This window comes from Barbus barbus (genome assembly GCF_936440315.1).
Source record: "Barbus barbus genome assembly, chromosome: 39".
NCBI lineage: Eukaryota > Metazoa > Chordata > Actinopteri > Cypriniformes > Cyprinidae > Barbus > Barbus barbus.
Window position 1 is genome coordinate 20,842,483 of NC_136717.1, and position 19,631 is coordinate 20,862,113.

Below are 19,631 nucleotides of genomic sequence, written 5' to 3' on the forward strand. Positions count from 1 at the left end.
ATACATTTATTATCATCTCTTACAAACTTCTTGTCTGACTCTTGCAGGCATGCCTAGTGGGTCATCGGTTGCGTTTGCCAAAGCTCATGTGAGGGAGATCCTTCGACGAGAGTTCAACCGTTCAGTGGAGCTCCAGGTGAGTGTGTCAGATCGCAACAGGTCACACATCAGCGATTTATTTGTAGCATCACTGATGTCTATCTGTTCTATCCATCCAGGTTCTCAAAGCCCCGCCCAATTTCATCTTCCGGGCAGTTTCCGGTCCACTGGTGTACACTGCTATCTCTGTCATTAATGCTGTCCGCCAATCAGTGCACAGCACTTCCTCTTCTTCCATTCTGTCCATCACAACTATATATGCAGTGCCTGATTACAAACATCAGGTCCACACAGGTGAGAGAGACACAGTATAACCAGTGAATTGTACGCTGCCGTGTAATAAACTCTAAAATCTGAGCCATAATTATAAAACAAATAATATACGTTTTATTTAAATATGTAACATCATATATAATAAATATTATATTTATATTTTAAGAAAGATTGTGACAGTAGTTAATCTGCCTTGCAGTGCTGCAGTTTGTACCGAGTCATGTGGATGTGCGTCTGTGTAGCTTCAGCGAGCGTGTAGAGAAGGGGTTACTCATGGCGTACGCGGAAGCACGCAAACGCTCACAAGAAAATGGAAATTTCACAGTTCATGTACGTAAATAATTTAAAATAAAGTCCAATTTTTGCACACTTTACGTCACTGTTTTTCCATGAAAAGCTTGTTAACAATAATTCAGTGAATTACAGACAGTTACAGTAAATAGTATTGATAATGCTGTATGATTGCTTGTCTAGATTGTGAATATCACTAGTAGCCTTCCTAAGGGTCAACGGCAGCAGAAGGCACCGGTTGACATCACCTTTGCTGTGCGTGATTCTCAAGGCTTCCTAACGGGATCAGATGTGAGTGTCCACATGAGGCAGCTCAGCGCAGTAGAGTTCAGCTTCTACCTTGGTTTTCCTACCCTGCAGATCGCTGAACGTGAGTCACAAATACACACACAGGCTCTTTGTCTCAATTTCTCGTAAACTTTATTCATTTATCACTCTTTTTATCTCAATTCTTGTCTTCCAGCTTTTCATTATCCTGAACTTAATGTGTCCCACCTGTTACGCACATCCTGGGTGAAAACAGGTATGTGGTTGTGTTAGAAATTCCAAATAAACTGATTTTGAGATATGTGACCATGGACCACAAAATGGTCATAAGGGTCAATTTTTTTGAAATTGAGATTTGTACATAATCTGAAACCTGAATAAATAAGCTTTCCATTGATGTGCGGTTTGAGAGGATAGGACAATATTTGGCCTTAGATAGAACTATTTGAATATCTGGAATCTGAGGGTGCAAAAAAATCGAAATACTGAGAAAATCGCCTTTAAAGTTGTCCAAATGTCCAAAGTATGAAGTTCTTAGCAATGCATATTACTAATCAGAAATTAAGTTTTGATATATTTATGGTTGAAAAATGACAAAATATCTTCAAGGAACATGATTTTTACTTAATATCCTAATGATTTTTGGCATAAAAGAAAAATCTTATAATTTTGACCCATACAGTGTATTGTTGGCCATTGCAACAAATAATGCTAACACTGTCGCTGGTGATTCTGTGGAGGTCAGACATAATAACTATAGTTATTGAATATTGTTGAACTATAGTTGAAAAATGTAAAAAATGCATAATACAATATGTTATGAATATTCACTTATAATAAAATATCTAGATTAACACTTTTTGGTGCATTTTGATGTTTTTTAAAGATTTAACCTATAATTATAAAAATCAAATAATTATAAAGTAGCTCTCACTTGGCTAAAAGAATTAGTACCATACGTACCATAAGTTTTAAATATGAAAAAAGTTAAGTATTTTTGAGGTGAGTTCTTATGTGAGATAAATATGATTATAATTCATTTTAATTTAAATTATTAATTAGTATAATTCAAATAAATTTGTATTTGATTTATTCACGTCTTGTATTAAATTCAATATTATGATCTAATCTTTCTACGAATCTATTAATGGTACAGGCACTTATAGATGTTTATTTTACAGATGGCAGGTGGATTTATATTAGTCTGTAATTTATAATTATTACAATTTAGTACTTCATGCATGTTTCTGATGCTACTTTCTTTTTGGTGGATTTGTGCATTTGTTCTAGTGTTATTGGGTGTGTTGGACCAGCGTGTGAACGAGAGGACCTTCCAGGCCAAAATGGAGAGGCGAGTAGCACTGCTGGTTGGAGAGGGACTTGGGATCGGGGTTAGCAGTCGACGATGGAGAAGAGCTACTAGTATCGGAAACAACAGTGTACAGGTACATTAAAACACATTAGTGTACACAGTTTGTTTGTCTTTTCCATACATCACATAAGCACGGACCCTGGTGTGCCTCAGATCGTGCGAACGTCTCGTCTGGATGGCCCAGACTACCCGCTGGAGCTGGTGTATTTTGTGGAAGCGGGGTCAGGAGAGAGGCTGCCAGCTCAGGCCACTGCGGCCATGCTCAACAGACTGAACCTGCAGAGAGCTGCCATCGTACTGGGCTACAGAGTACATGGAATTCTAGCCACACGTGAGTCAAAGTTGTATCAACTAATGGCTGTGACAAACTAAATCGGAGTCAAAGAACTAGCAGCTACTGTTTTGTCACCTTGTGCTAACTTCATCTGCCAACAATTTGTGCTTGAACATGCCACAAAGACTACAGCCAATGGACATTTAGAATGTGCGTTCTGTGCCTGCTTGAAAGGAAGTCTATATTCATTGTATGACCCCAGCTAAAAGGGAACATTCTCAGAACATTGGCGTTCTGACATGGTTCTCGCAAAATAATCAACAAACATTTCCAGTAACATCAATGGAATGTTCGTTCAAAGTTATTCAGTCTTTAATAATTCTCTAAATGTTTGCACTAAAATGTTATTTATATATCGATCATGGAATTTGACATTCGGCTAATATAAAAAAAATAATAATAATAAATGTAGCTATTAGCTACTGTTTCACAATGTTCAGAGAACATTCATAACTAACATTTTCTTAATGTTTGCAAAATGATCAAATTGAATGTTTTCTTAACATTAACGCAAAACCAAGATTTTTTTTTTTTAAATCATTAAGAACTTAATTGGAACATTAGTAAAACATTAAGAAAACATTTAACGTAACATTCACATAATGTTTGCAGAATGATGAAATTGAATGTTTTTATTGTTTTTAACATTAACACATAACCAAGAAAAATCGCTCTCGGTTACTCACGTAACCTCGGTTCCCCGAAATGAGGGAACGAGACATTGCTTTGGGAAATACATTTTCCTCGAATATTACTGAAGCCTTATTGAATCACGCCAGTGAAACTGGCCAATGGCGTTCAAGCGCGCGAAATATGAGGGGGCTCGTCACTATATAAAGCAGCGCTTGTACGTCATCCATTCAGAATCTTTGACTGAAGCAACTAGGCATTGTAAGATCCTGAGCTCGGTGACACGGCAATAAGAGCAATGTCTCGTTCCCTCATTTCGGGGAACCGAGGTTACGTGAGTAACCGAGAGCGTTCCCCTTCAATTCGGTCACTCAACATTGCTTTGGGAACGTATAAAATCCCGCCGTGTCACAGCGATGGAGCCAAGCTCGACTAAGTATGTCAAGTTTCACATTTGGAGCCGTAATGAGAACGGCAATGATATTGGCGCTCTTAGTAAACACAGCTCAGGTCTACAGGACCTAGTCGAAACCATGTAAAGTCAGGGGCGCGGCAGCTAGACGATGCCGCGTCACATCAGGGGCGGAGTTAACTCCGGTGAAATGTGAAATGGCGGCGGCTTCGGCGCTTTCACAAATAGATTAGTTGAAATTGTTTAATTTCAATGAAATCATGTTATAATGCACAGCCGTACCGGTATGATGGTGACCAAGTCCTAAAAGACGTGGTGAACTATATCATAATACTGTGATAAACTGATAGGGACAGCATTGAATTGGTGGTGCGTCTATACAGGGTGTATACGACCTAGTCGAAACCATTGATACACATCTCAGATCATGGCTGAGTAAGCGCGTGCGCTGCTCGCACTGACAGCACATGCGAGGCAAGCGACGACACATCTAGGTTATAAAACCTCGCGAAAGTGCTGGGTGACGACCAGCCTGCCGCCGTACAAATGTCCTGAATAGATATGCCATTTGACCAGGCCCAGGATGATGCGAGGCCGCGGGTTGAGTGGGCACGAACCCCTATCGGACATTCCACACCTTTAGAGCTGTAAGCCAAAGCAATTGCGTCGACGATCCAGTGTGACAGCCTTTGCTTGGACACAGGCAGTCCTTTTGTACGTCCACCGAAACATACGAATAGCTGCTCCGAGAGTCTGAACGGTCTAGAGCGCTCGATATAAGTACGCACCGCTCGTACAGGGCACAGCAGTGTATTAAGCGGCTCTGTCCCGGTTGGTGTTTCGGGGCGGAAAGCAGATAGTGATATGACCTGCGCTTTAAATGGAGTCGAAAGCACTTTAGGCACATAACCTTTTCTAGGCTTCAAGGTGAGTCTGCAATCACCTGGTCCGAATTCAATACACGAGTCGTCAATTGAAAGCGCTTGTAGGTCTCCAACTCGCTTAACAATTAACAGAGGCCAGCGCGAGCAGGAGCGCTGTCTTGAGAGAGAGCGCTCGCAAGCTCGCTGATTGTATGGGCTCGAACGGGGGTCCCGTGAGAGCGTCAAGCACTAGCGCCAAGTCCCAAGTGGGTAGAGTAGAAGGTCGAGGAGGGTTCAGCCTTCTTGCTCCTTTTAAAAACCGTATGATCAGGTCATTTCTGCCGATCGGGCGATTTTCGACGTGCGCGTGAAAGGCTGTTATAGCGGCCACATACACTTTCAATGTGGATGGCATACGACCGCTATCAAATCGCTCTTGAAGGAAGACAAGGATTATTGATATTGGGCAGCTGATTGGGTCTTCGCCCCGCGATACGCACCAACTTGAAAAAACTCTCCATTTATGTGCGTAGAGACGCCTTGTGGAGGGAGCCCTAGCCTCAGATATAGTGTTCAGCACGCGCTGAGGAAGCGCATCTGTTACTGGCAAGCTCCGTCGAGCGGCCAGACAAGAAGGCTCCATGACTCCGGATTTGGGTGCCAAATCGTCCCTTGTGCTTGAGAGAGAAGGTCCCTCTTCAGTGGGATAGTCCACGGGGGGGCTACCAGCATCTCCACCAGTTCTGGGAACCACGGCTGATTGGGCCATTTCGGTGCCACTAGCAGAACAGATTCCTTTTCCTCTCTGATTTTGCAAAGCACGCGAGGCAGAAGTTTCACTGGAGGAAAGGCATACTTGCGTACTTTCGGCCAGCTGTGAGCTAGTGCATCCACTCCCAGAGGAGAGTGTGTCAGTGAATAAAACAGCGGGCAGTGAGTGTTCTCCGCTGATGCAAAGAGATCCACAGAAGGAGGTCTCTCGCCAGTTGCAGCAGTGGTCGTGAGTTCACACCGCCTTGGTGATTTATAAACGCTACCACTGTCGTGCTGTCCGTCCTGATGAGAATGTGACTGTGAAGAATGTCTGGGAGAAAGCACTCGAGCGCTAGGTGCACAGCACGGAGCTCCAGACAGTTTATGTGCCATGACTTCTCCGTTTCTGACCACGCCCCGAAGGATGGTCTGCCATCGCATACGGCTCCCCAACCCGTACTCGATGCATCTGTCGTGACATTCTTTCTCCTGATCACTTGGCCAATACGAACACCTCGGCGATATAGAGTCATATCGCGCCAAGGGTTCAGCGTATGCAAACAGTCGCGCGTCACTTTGATGCTCAAGGTGCCCGTGCGCCATGCGTTCTGTGGCACCCGGCTCTTTAGCCAGAGCTGAAGCGGACGTATATGTAGGAGCCCTAGATTGCACACTGTCGAGGCGGCAGCCATCTGGCCGAGCGTCCTCTGAAAGCATTTCAGCGGGGGAGAACGCCCTAGTTTGAAGACTGCGAGAGAACTGATCAGTTTTCGTGAGCACTCCTCCGACAGACGCGCTCGCATTTTGATTGAGTTCAGCTCTACTCCTAAAAAGGAGATGTTCTGGCTCGGTACCAGCATGCTCTTTTGCATATTTACAGTCAGTCCTAAGCTCTGAACGTGAGCGAGGAGTCTGAGTTTGTCGCTGAGCAGCGCGCTCTCTGACTGGGCTAACACTAGCCAGTCGTCGAGATAGTTTAGGATGCGCATTCCGCTCTGCTTCAGAGGAGAGAGAGCAGCATTCATGCATTTCGTAAACGTACGAGGGGCCAGACATAAGCCAAAGGGCAGGACCGTGAATTGGTACGCTATCCCTTCGAATGCAAATCTCAGGAAGCGCCTGTGACGGGGGGCTACCTGAATGTGAAAATAAGCATCCTTGAAATCCACGGAGATACACCAATTTCCCGTTCTGATATGTGAGAGGATTTGTCTCAGCGTAATCATTTTGAACGAGCGCTTTGAAAGCGCGCGATTCAGCGGTCTCAAGGTCCAAGATTGGGCGGAGCCCGCCGTCTTTCTTTGGCACCAGAAAATAACGACTGTAGAAGCCGCTCTCGCGGTCTGTGAGGGGGACTGCCTCTACAGCGCGCTTTGCGAGAAGGTTGTGAATTTCCTCTCGCAGAACTGAGACATTCTGCTCCCGTACAGTGGACATTAACACACCGTTGAAACGGGGCGGTCTGTGGAACAACTGAAGCGTGTAGCCGTTCTTTATTGATTTCATAACCCACTCTGATACCCCTGGCAGTGCCTGCCACGCTTCTGTGAACTGTGACAGCGGGCGAGGCGGACTGCACACCGTGAGGGAAAACTCGCCGTTGGGGGGCGGGGAGTTTAATACCACACGAGTGTGAGAGTGAGTGATGGGGGAGAGGGGAGTGAGAGGAGGAAAATTGCCCTGATATGGAGGTGATTTTTGTATTTTTTTTTTTTTTTTTGACTTTATTGCACTGTGGAACAGTCAAAACACAAACATGACAATCGAGCGAGCAGACTTTCTCAGTGGCTCGTCTTCGGCGCTGAGTGTAGCTTTCCACCTCCGAGAGACAACATCAGGAACGCCAGGGAGGTGCGGTCAGGGTAGGCAGTGCCTCACCAATGTTGTTGACATTACATTTATTAATTCCAAGAGCTTTATTAATTAACCTCAAACCACATTATTAATTGCATTTATTTTATTCCAAATATTATTTTTTGTAACAAAGTTTTTCAGGAATACACAATAATATACTCATTTTGCCATTGTTTGCTCCTAAAAACCATTGTTTCATGCAGGAAATTCAAGGCCATGGCCATTGAGGCAGAGGTTAGCAGTGCCTCTTTGGTCCATAGAACGTAGTTTACGTAGATTTGCGCATGCGCAATCAGTTCTCATTCTGTCTTGAATTATCAACATTGAGGCAGAGACCGAGCTTGCTTCATGTCACGTGATCCACTCGCTCTCACTCAATCCGCGCTTCCCGATACTAGCATCTAGCGGCGCCTAGCGTTGGCTGTCAACTCATGAAATTGAGTAATACACCCAGCAAAGAGGACTTTTACAACAAAGTAATTGACAGCTTTGTCCAGAGGAATAGACGTATGGACTTCGTCTACAAATAAAAGTAAGCACTTATTTATTATTTTTTTTAAAACCCGTATATTGGCTTTGTGTGTGTTGTCTGGTGGTGGGCTATAGGCCTGCTGTGCGCTGACACCAAAATGTTCTCTCTTCCATCACCTCTGCCACATTTGTACTGTATGTCTATCTGTGCGATTATGGTGCATTTCGTAAGGGTTAAAATGCTGTTTTCTAGTTCTCTTTTTTTAATCCTGGTGCGCCGTCGCCAGATGCTCATTGCGTGTCGGTGTGTGCGCCTAGCGCAGTTTGTAGGAGCGAATAAGCTGTTTTTGTACTTTAAAGCTGTACTGCTGACACAATGTTTTCTGACTGTAGCCTATTCAAATCCTGGTGCGCCGTCACCAGACCAATAGCGTGTGTGTGGCTGTCTGTGCGCGTTTGCGCATTTTGAAGGAGTGACTAGGCTGCTTGTCGGTTCGCTGACACCGCGCCGCTTCCCTCTCTTACTGTGTCCCGCACAAAACATTTGTTTGTTGTATAAGTCATCATAAGATAGATGTGTCCATTAATTTGATTATTAGATTTGATTGTGCATTAGCCTCACATATGACTGACTTTGCTGTATGCAGGCAGCGATGTGATGATGCCTGATATGAACTTGGGTTGCTACATTAACTGAATGAATATATGAACATATATGCCACATTGATAGGTCACAGCCTACCCATGACAAGATTTCACCGCACGTTACTGAGGAACGCGGCTTTAATTCCGTAGCCGGTGGCCTGCTGTCTCTGTCAGGGCGGGGTCTCTGGCCATTCGAGCCCTGGCGGCGCTTCGGCCAAGGCTGTCTCGGCCTCACCGCCGGCTCATGCTCGCGCCGAACCGCAGTAGGAGGGGCGAACGGTCTTCCCGCGCGCTGCGCTGAGGATGACCGGGAACGCGCAGGAGGGATCGCGCCAGCGCGCTTTGGTAAGAAGTGGCTAATGGCCTTCGATTGCTTCTGCGCTTCAACAAAGCGCTCCGTGAACGTCTCTACCGCCGCTCCAAAGAGACCTGAGGGATTCACGGGAGCGTCCAGAAGAGCCGTCTTCTCTGACTCTTTCAACTCGGTCAAAGTCAGCCACAGGTGACGATCCAGCACCACAAGATTCCCCATATTGCGGCCGATCGCTTAGAGGGGGGAGACGCGTTGTTTCTCACCCTCCAGTTTGCCGCGGCTGCCGGACAGAGGTGGGCAGCGACGGCTTCCTCCACGGGGGGAAGTTTAACATACCCCGCTCGGTCAGCGCCGTCCACTGACGACAGAAGGGAGGATCCTGGATTGTGCACCCGACTGGTGAGCGGTGCGTTCCACAACTTCGATATCTCGTCGTGCACCTCCGGGAAAAAGGGGCCGGGTCTCCGCGGGGTGTCCTTTCGGCCGCGGTCCGACTGGAGGAACCACTCGTCCAGACGGCTTCTGGCCGGCTCGGTAGGAGGCGCCCACTCCAGACCGAGCTCATCAACCGCCTTGGTCAGGACGCGTAGGAGCTCAACATCACTGTGATGGAGGTCCCCAGCGTCACTGCTGGGCGCAGTGTAATCCAGTGGGCTGTTGGACCACTCCTCTCTCGCAGACGCTGCCACCGAGATGGCATCATCCTCATCCTCCTCCATGGCTCCGAAAGACACCACATCTTGCGCGCTGGGGGAGGGGCGGAGATCAGCGGCCATGAAGCGCACTGGAAGGGGACCTGCAGCAGGGGGGTGAGAAGCGTGTGGGCACTGAGCCGGCGCGGTCTTGTCACCCGACCCGGACAGATCCGCATCAGAAACTCGCGGCACTTTACTCTTTGGCTCAGAGGAAGGGCGCGGCAGAGCTAGTTGGGCGAGTTCATCGCCTTGGACGATGGCCACACGGAGCCTGTGAGAGTCCGGAGACTCATATCTCCGCAGTGGGGGCAGTCCGACCCCCCAAGCGCCGCCTCTGCGTGGGCGCAACCCAGGCAGAAGACGCACGATTCGTGGCCATCAGAGGGTTCGATTGGCTCTACACAGGAGAGGCAATCGCGAGAGGTCATCTTTGTTCGTCCGAAGCTCACTTACCGGAACACAGCAGGGGAAGAAGGCGTGTCCGCTGCAGCGTGTAGATCACGGTGAGTAGTAGATTCTTTGATAGGCTTCTTGCTGAAGGAAAAAATTCTGAATGGATGACGTACAAGCGCTGCTTTATATAGTGACGAGCCCCCTCATATTTCGCGCGCTTGAACGCCATTGGCCAGTTTCACTGGCGTGATTCAATAAGGCTTCAGTAATATTCGAGGAAAATGTATTTCCCAAAGCAATGTTGAGTGACCGAATTGAAGGGGAACTGGACATTCTGGACGTTTAGAAATAACGTTTTCAGAACTTAATGATAATGTTAGCAATGTTGGCATCTTCATTCCAGACATCTTTATAAAAATATTCTCGTATTGGAATGCTCAGGTAAGATGTAGATGTAAAAGTAGAAGAGCTTTCCTTTTGACTTTGTCATTTACTTGCTTCAGAACTTTAGCCTTTCTTCTCGTGCACTGGTTCACTAAGCTAATCAGATCTCTCTGATCTCTCCCCAACGCCAATTCAACATGCTTAACCAAAAAGCCACCGACTGTGTCCGACTAGTGCCAACGGTGCAGAACACACTCCAAAAACTGGGTTTACAGACATTCAACAACTATGACTTTGACTGACTGATGTGTCACGGCCTTAAAAAATGTGTTTTAAGACTGTTTTATGATTTTTTTGTGCCAAATATCACTCTACTCTGTTTCAGCGGTGGAGAAGCTGCCCCTGCCGCCCTCTGAGACTCAGCCCAGTAACGTGTGGCTGATCATAGGAGTTGTGGTCCCAGTTCTTGTGGTCATCCTCATCATTATCATCCTCTACTGGAAACTGTGCCGCTCTGAAAAGCTGGAGTTTCAGCCAGACGCCATGAGCACCATCCAGCAGAGACAGAAGGTCAGGGTCACTGAGTGTGTGTGTTTATAAGTGTAAGTGTTGCCCACTCTTAGACACTCCATGTGAAGTGACAGTGCTCATGAAATGGGCTGTACTGCAACAGTCAATTTAACATGTTGCATCATACTTACTGTCCATTCATGTGTTTGTCATTTTAGTTGCAGCCTCCCAGTGTTAAAGGCTTTGATTTTGCTAAACTACACCTGGGGCAGCATAGTAAGGACGACATTATGGTAATCCAAGAACCCGCCCCTTTACCGCCACCTGTTAAAGAGGCCACGCCCTCAGAGGGCGGAGAATTGAACACTCCTAAATCAAAGAGCTCATCTACAAAAGCATCACGTGCAGCACGGAGAAGAGGCAGGTAAGAAACTGTCTGTGATCATGTCCTTTGGATTGTGTGTGAACAGGTTCTGTTGATGTGAGCATAAGTATTGGAACAGTTGCCTCACAGGTCTTTCTAAGTGATCAGCCGTGTCCTGTTGCATTAATTCTTCAGATATTAAAAGCAGGGAATGTGTCGTATCATTTATATCCATTACTTCTGTATTCTGAATCTTGCATTCGATGATGACACACACAAACCAGGATGAAGGTGAGGGAGCTGACTTTGAGAGAAAAGCAAGCAAGTTGGATGCTAAAAGAAAAGAGGAAGTCAATTAGAGCGCTAGCAAAAACAAAGGGCATGCGACCAGCGACCAACAACGACCTGATCGGCTGAGAAAACAACAGTAGTTGATGACAGACAAATCATAAAAGCTGTGAAAATGAACCCTAAAAGACGTGTCTGTAAAATCACCAACAACTTCCAGAAAGCTGGGGTGATGCTCTGACAATCTACTGTCCTCAGGAGACTTTGATACAGAATTACAGATGCTACACAACGAGATGCAAACCTCTGACCAGCACCAAAAATAGAAAGGCAAGATTAGAGTTTGGAAAAAAGCACAAAGGTGAGCAAGAAGAGTTTTGGAACTGTGTTTATGGACCGATGAGACAAAGATGAACCTTTATCTAAGTGATGGGAAAGCAAAAGTGTGGAGAAAAAAGGGAACTGGAAATGATCTCAAGCATACAGCCTCATCTGTAAAGCATGGTGGAGGTGTTGTCATGGCATGGGCATGCATGGCTGCCTCTGGAACAGGCCCTCTCAACTTTACTGATGACTTAATGTATGATGACAGTAACAGAATGAATTTGGAAGGGTACAAAACCATCTTGCCTACCAATATTCAAGAAAATGCCACCAGATTCATTGGGAAGTGCTTCATATTACAACAGGACAATGACCCAAAACACCCTGCCAGTTCAGTCAAGGAATTTATAAGGGCAAAGAAATGGAAAGTCTTAGATTGCCCAAGTCAATCTCCAGATTTAAATCCGATTGAACATGAATTTGACCAGCTGGAGAGGAGAGTAAAGGCAGAAACTCCCCAAAACAAGCAACAATTGGAATTGGCTGCATTAAAGGCTGGGAAAAGTATTTCAAAGGATGAGACCAAGAGTCTGGTGATGTCTATGGGTCACAGACTCACTGCTGTGATTGTGCTCAAGGGATCTGCAACTAAATAATAGCTTTTAATCTTTTATATCTGCCTTATGTTCAACTGTCCCAATACTTATGCTCACATCAATGAGTGGGATGAACTCTAGAAGTGCTGTTCTTTTTATTTGGTAAAACATGTATGTGTTGAAACGGCTAATAATAAAATGTGACATTCTGTAGTTTTGTCTCATATTCATCTTTTAATCATATTTGCAAATGTCTTGACTCCACAGGCAACAGAGCAATTTTGTCTTTACTGTTCCAATACTTATGGAGGGCACTGTATATACTATTATAGTTTGTGTAGCGTTTATTTTTATATTTTCAGTTTAACTGTAGCTTAATTTTTGCTAATTTTATTGTCATTTTTATTCATTTCTGCTATTTATTGCTATTTAGTTTATTTTTATTTCAGTTGTGTTTCTTATTCAGATTTAGCCATTATAAGGGCTTCAGCTTAATTTCAGTTAATATCAGTTAGTTTCATATTTATTTCAGCCTTTATTTTTAGTTAACAATAAAAACACTGGTTTATATAATTTTTTTTTATTTGCATGTTGTTGTTTTTTTTTTTTTTTGTCATTTATGTTTATTTTTGTTTCATTTTTAAAATACTGCTATGTAGTACAATTTCGTTTTTTTTTTAGGTTGTCTCCATCTGATGGAGATTCATTAGGAAGTGAAGCATCCAGCGGTAGAGAATCAGCAGAGGAAAGCACCAGACCTGCTGTGACGCCAAGTGACAGCAGACCCCAACATCCCAAGAGCAAACATTGTATGATACGACAAAAACACACTAATTGTAGTATATCTTATACTATATATTAACTATTAATAATTAAAAGTATAATATAAAGTTGCTTTATAGTGATTTGTATTGTGGAAAAAAAAGTATAATTATTATTCTAAATTAAAATTATTATTATTATTATTATTAAAATAGTAATAAATTATTATTATTAAAAAACTTATCTCTTTCTCTCCTCGTCTTATTCCATTGGTTCATCAGCAAAAAACAAACTTGGTAAGTGTCTTTACCCATTGATGCTGCATTCATATATTGTTAGTTACAAATTCATGGCCTTTGACATCTGGACTTGATGTTCAGGTGCTCAACCTGGAAGTGGTGTGGATGAGCAGTTATCCTCATCGTCCATGTTTGAGCATGTGGACCGCCTCTCTCGAGGTTCATCAGATGGAACGCGCAGAGTCTCCAATAAGATACAGCTCATCGCCATGCAGCCCATGCCAAGCCCTCCCTCACATCCACATAACCAGGCCCTGAGTCCCAACCTGACAGACAGGATGTCTGACGGAGCAAAGGTCAACAGTGAGGTTAGCAAACACAAACACGCTTGTAAAAATGACAGGCTCACACCTTAGACACACAGATGTGGCATTGACATGATGTTTAACCATTTGAAACATGATGTCCACTACTATGAAAGGTGTGTAAAAGCTTTTTTAACATTTCAGATTGTGATGATACATCCTTACCCATAATTCTGTATCACTGTCCTCTTGTTTTTGTTGCTTTGCTACTATTTTCTGTAGCAATACAGAGTGTTGCTCTATCAAAATACATTATTTTGGGGAAGTATAGGAGAAAAATAGCTTTAAAAAATGAATGAATGAATGAATGAGCATATATACATGCATACTTACACCTAAAATAAATATTCTATATCCATTTATTTATATATTATAATAAACAACAAGCTATTTTTTCCTATAAGATTAAAATATACTATTTTGAATTGCCAAAGCATTGCGGTTTACCAGCATACAATTATAACTTTAGTTACTTTAATAACTTTAATAAAGTTAATTCAGATAATTTATTTTAATTGTTTTATTAAATTTTACAAAAATGTATATAAATGTAATTTACTTACACTTATTTTTTTTATTATTAAATGACTATTTTTAATAACTACAATGTATATTTTAAATTATATATATATATATATATATATATATATATATATATATATGATTTAATTATAAGTTGTAAGTTAATTATAAGATAAGTTATTTTAAGTTTTTTTCTGAGTTGTTGGTCTTTCTTTTTTTGAAGAGAAAAGCTTAATGTTTATATGAAATGAAATTAGATTATTACATAATAATATAAATTATAAATGAAATTATATTATTATATAAAATAATATTTTTTCTACTTATTTGTGTATTTTATAGACTTATTTATCTAAATAAATGTCTGTCCTGTTATACTTGTATTTATTTTAAACATTAAGCACATATTTTCTTTCCTTTTCCTTGTACTTCGTGATTTAATAATTCATGTATCAGAGGGTTAACTTCCATAAAGTAACATGTTTCAGAGAGAAACAGAATATTCTGCAAAAATGTCATTTATAAGAAAACATTCATAATCCATTCTGACACAGATCCAAGTGGCCTTGAGGCATAAATCCGAGATCGAACACCATCGCAATAAGATCCGCCTGCGTGCCAAGAGAAAGGGCCACTACGAGTTCCCCTCCATGGAGGACATCATGGCAGCGTTCAGCGACAGCTCCGAACAACAGCGAGTGTATCAACAAGCTCAGGAACAGATACATAAGATCCTGCATCCTGAAGAACACACACCTTCATCAAGCGGAGAGCCACGCAAAAGGTCAGGATAATAAATCTCACTTGCACCATCTGCAACACATCTAGAGTTTGCTATCTGGGAAAGTGAATGCAATTTGTTTGTGAATTGCAGTTCCAAAGGAAGACGCTCACCCAGACACAGACAAAGACAGAATTTGAGTGGAAGCGGAAGTTTGAGAGACAAGGATCGCCTGATTATTGACGGAGATGCCACGTACAGGAAGTACCCCGGGGTCAACAATGTGGCCTATGTGGTAGGACACACACATGCACATGCTTTCACTCAACTAAGACAAACAAACTCACTACTCCTCTTCCTGTAGTCCGATGCAGATCAGCTCCCAGATGCGGGCAGCCCTTCTCCTACTGATGAGGTGTTTTTAGACCCTGGCTCGCCACCGTCAGGCCCCGCCCCTGCCCCGCCCAGCTACGTCCCTCCACAGCCAACCATAGAAGAAGCCCGACAACAGATGCATTCCTTATTGGATGATGCATTTGCTCTGGTCTCACCTTCTTCTCAAGGAAGCCCTGCTCCTCTAACATTCACTGGTGTTGCGGCGGTCACTGGCGAGGGAGGAATCAGCCCCGGTCAACCCTCCAGCCCTTCTTCACATCCTTCACGCCAATGGGGCTCCTCTTCTTACCCAGCAGCCCCTGTGCACAGTCCTTTTTCTGCGGTGAGTGACTGTAGACATTTGAATGATGGAATTTGAATCCAAGTAATGTGAAATTTTTATTTATTTTCTCTCTGCTTTATAGAGGTATGCAGAGTTAGGAATGTCTCCCACATCGGTTCAAGGTTTACTGCAGAGGTGAGATGGATTCTGGGAGGTTTTATGGAATAAACTAGTGAGAAAAGTCAGGACGAAGTTGAAAAATGCATGTAAACGAACATGAAGCACAATGTTCCTGTTATGCAAACAAATAACAAGTTTGAGTACAGAAAAGCAAATATGCTGCCTCATCCCACTTTGTCTACTCTTAAATATTCATCAGGTACAGATATAATATTTACTCAGCAGATTGTTTGTATAACTTGACAGGCAGGCACATGGCTCTGGTTATGTGGTGTCAGCAGAGATGCAGTCAGATCCTGGATACTCCAGCAGGGGGCAATATGGAGAAGAGATGCCATCGTCTTCTCGGCCACGACCAGTAGGGGGCAGCACAGGTAACGGTCTTATTGGCATTTGAACGTTTAGTTTCATTGCTATGATAATTCCTATGTGTTGTGTGTGTAGGTGCACAGTTGCATCAGCTGACACAAGTGGGCTTGTCAAGTCGAATTGGACTGTATCCTGGAGTTGGCCGTAGTGTATCTGGACCTTCAGGATCAAGCTGGGCCCAGTACCGCTCAGATGAGGAGATTTCCAGACCAGGATCCAACCGAGAAGCTGTAAATCAAACATGCACATTCATAATAGTATATATAATAGTATATCATAAAATATGGGATGTTATAAAATCCCAAAACTGTGCTATTGGATTACTAAAGCTTTGCAGTTTAGCTGCATTCAATAAAAGTAATGAAAAAAAATCAGCCATATAAAGTATAATGGCGATAATGGACAAGTAATGATAGAAATTACATCCTTAAATTTTTTTAATTTGATTTAATTTTTAATTTAAGTTAATTAAAAAATATTTAAATTTTGTCTCATTTTAAATAATTATTTATATTAATGTAAGTAATTTAAAACTACTTAATTTATATTAAGTTAAATGTATTTTTTATAGTATATTATTTGTTAATAATTAAGAACAATTCAAATGTATATTTTAAATCTATATATATTTAATGTATATTTAGTTTAATTAAATATTAGTTTGGGTTTAAGCATGTTTATTTTTTTCCTGAATTGTTGAAATTTTATTCATTCTTTTTTTATCTCCCTCTCTGATTCTAACAGAATATATTTAAAATGAATGAATTGAAATTTATTTAATTTAACTGTTTAATATTTTATTTAAAATGTAAATGTAAATTTAGTGTACATTTTATTTTGTTATTTATTTTATTTATTAATTATTTTTATTTAATTTTAATATAATATGTAAAATTTATATCTTATATATATATATATATATATATATATATATATATATATATATATATATATATATATATATATATATATATATATATAGAATTTATGTTTGCTCAGTCATAATCTTTGTTTTTTGTTTTTTTTCCTGAGTTGTTGGTATTTATTCATAATTCCTCTCTCCCTCTTTATTTCTCACAGATGCTGACATTCCCAGAATACTCTTCATCACCAGTATTCCAGATGCCCAGGACATCCCTGCAGGATCCCACAACCCCCCTGGTTCACCTGGAAGCCTCGAGCGCAGGGTACATCGCCCCTGAGGAGCGTTCTCCACCCCCCCAGTCCTCTGCCTCTCTCATCAAGGCTATCAGGGAAGAACTCCAGAGACTTTCTCAGAAACAGGCTGCTGTTGTCAGCTACCAGAGTTGAGAAAGACCATCCCAAATACCCCAGCGTTGGTTAACTTCCCGATGTACTACATAAACAAACTTACAAATCCCAACACAGCTCCATGGTTGAGAAGCTGCTTTACACAAAATCCGAACCAAAATCTTCAAATTCAAGTACGGCTGGTCTGTTACATATGAAGAATTACACGCAATCTTCCATACTGGTATTGCCAAGACATGCACAATTTAAATTCTACTGCTGACATGCAGAAAATAAACTTAAATACTCTCTCCTATAATTCACAAAGAAAAAAAACTAATGTCCAGACTGTTTAGAAAAATAGACAAAGTTTCCCCATATTCAGTCTCTCAATTTGCATGCTGAGAGCTGTGTACCTTCAAGACTTCGTACTGACTGTTGCTAATGTGAAAATCCCTCCCCTTCAGTTACATGTCTTTCAAAGTGCTTCCTCCAAATGGGTCATCTTCATGTCTCTGGACTTCCTCTGGTGCTAAACATCATTGCTGGGCTCCGCCACGATACTACAATTCAGCCCTGCCCAAAAACTCTGAAGTGGCTTCCTTTCCTTTTCCTGTTCTCTCATTTATCCAAGACGGCTTATCAGGTGGAAACGAGCTCTGTTCCAAAACCTAGTGAGCTACTCGATGTGAAACCTGTTCCAAAGGTTAGTCAACTTAATTACGTTCGCTTACAAGATAGGCTACTTTAATAAGTTATAACCAAGAAGTTATTTATCATTTTATAACATTCATAAAACTATATATTATCTATATATTATTTTGCCCAACATTGGTGAGCTTTATGTATTTTTATACTTATTAGAGTATCACATCGTTAGCAACATGCTAACATGTCAAACCCTGTAAAATATAAAAATATATTATTTGCGAGTTTTTAGGTTTGTTTTGCATATCACACCATTAGCTTAGCAATGCTAATGCCAAACCGTGGACAGGACAAGAAAAATGTTGATTATAAAGTAATATTTAATTCAATAATGTTCATAAAATCTTTAAATATATTATTTTACCAAACAATTGTGAGTTCTATCTATTTTTATACTTATTCGAGTATCAGGTTGTTAGCTTAGCAACATGCTAATGTCAAACCCTGCACAGGGCAAGAAAAATGTTGATTATAAATTTATATTTAATTTGATAATGTTCATAAAATCTCAAAAATACGTTATTTTGCCCATCATGTGAGATTTATTTAGGTTTATACTAGTACTGTGAAATGATTAATCGTGATTAATCGCATCCAAACTAAAAGTTTTTATTTACATAATATATCTGTGTGTACTGTGCATATTTATGATGTATATATACACACACATACAATATATATTTTGAAAATATTTACATGTGTATATATTATTCATATAATTTATATTATATATAAATATATTTATATATAAATGTAACATATTTTTCTTAAATATATACATGCATGGGTGTGTATTTATAAATACAATAAATATACACATTACACACACATATACTATGTAAACAAAACCTTTTAGTTTGGATGCGATTAATCGCGATTAATCATTTCACAGTACTAGTTTATACTTATTGGAATCGCATCTCATTAGCTTATAAACATGGTAATGTCAAAATTTGGATGGGACAAGAAAAATGTTTACTATATTTGAAAAGCTATATTTAATTCGATTACGTTCATAAAAACTTCAAATGCGTTATTGTACCCAACATTTGTGAGTACTGTATATTTTACTTATTAGAATGTCACACCGTTAGCCTAGCAAAATGCTAATGTCAAACTCTAGACGGAGCGAGAGAAACGGCGATTAAAAAGTAATAATTCATTCAATAACATAAAATCTTAAATTTGTACCCAACATCTCTGAGTATGTCTATACTAATTAGAGTATCACACCATTAGCTTAGCAACATGCAAATGTAAAACAATTGAAATCAACAGCAAAATCGAGTCAGTTTGTGTTGCTGCCTATATAGTGAGTTCAAAATGAGCCACTTATTAGGTTCCATGACACTGTCTTTGTAGACAGTGCTGTAGCTCACTATGTTTTGGAACAGAGGTAATATCTGTCATGGTTTCAGGTCTTGCCTTATGTTTGAGCTCTGGGTACTTCAGACTCTGCAGGGGAGGGAAGAAGAGTTTTTGTTGGCATCGTAAACAGTGAAGTGAGTTTTTGAGTCAGCCCACATGTGGAGATGATGGACAGGCGGCCTCAGCTGCTGACCAGCATGGTTCCCATGCCGATAACATCATATTATTTTGTCCAACCCGTCTGCATCTGAGGAAAGGTATCAAAGCAAGCATTCATGATGCCTGTTTATTCTTTTAAGCTCTTTTTGCAAGTGGGTTTTGAATGTTGGCTGTCCAATCAGTTCTTTTTAAAGTATG

The 19,631-nt window shown here is 41.4% G+C and overlaps 1 protein-coding gene across 1 annotated transcript in view; it reads left to right on the forward strand.

Annotated features, from left to right (window-relative positions):
• LOC306858781 (UPF0606 protein KIAA1549-like) overlaps positions 1-17,757 on the forward strand; it is a 27,699-nt gene extending 9,942 nt beyond the window's left edge. The window contains exons 3-21 of the mRNA XM_079399503.1: positions 48-136; positions 219-393; positions 572-702; positions 847-1,033; positions 1,127-1,186; positions 2,221-2,375; positions 2,456-2,633; positions 10,435-10,619; positions 10,778-10,983; positions 12,813-12,940; positions 13,175-13,189; positions 13,274-13,500; positions 14,574-14,803; positions 14,894-15,035; positions 15,105-15,458; positions 15,541-15,593; positions 15,825-15,952; positions 16,023-16,177; positions 17,028-17,757. Of these exons, the coding sequence (XP_079255629.1) occupies positions 48-136; positions 219-393; positions 572-702; positions 847-1,033; positions 1,127-1,186; positions 2,221-2,375; positions 2,456-2,633; positions 10,435-10,619; positions 10,778-10,983; positions 12,813-12,940; positions 13,175-13,189; positions 13,274-13,500; positions 14,574-14,803; positions 14,894-15,035; positions 15,105-15,458; positions 15,541-15,593; positions 15,825-15,952; positions 16,023-16,177; positions 17,028-17,258 (3,029 nt within the window). The 3' untranslated portion in view covers positions 17,259-17,757. The remainder of the gene's footprint in view (positions 1-47; positions 137-218; positions 394-571; positions 703-846; positions 1,034-1,126; positions 1,187-2,220; positions 2,376-2,455; positions 2,634-10,434; positions 10,620-10,777; positions 10,984-12,812; positions 12,941-13,174; positions 13,190-13,273; positions 13,501-14,573; positions 14,804-14,893; positions 15,036-15,104; positions 15,459-15,540; positions 15,594-15,824; positions 15,953-16,022; positions 16,178-17,027) is intronic.
• Positions 17,758-19,631: the final 1,874 nt, after the last annotated feature.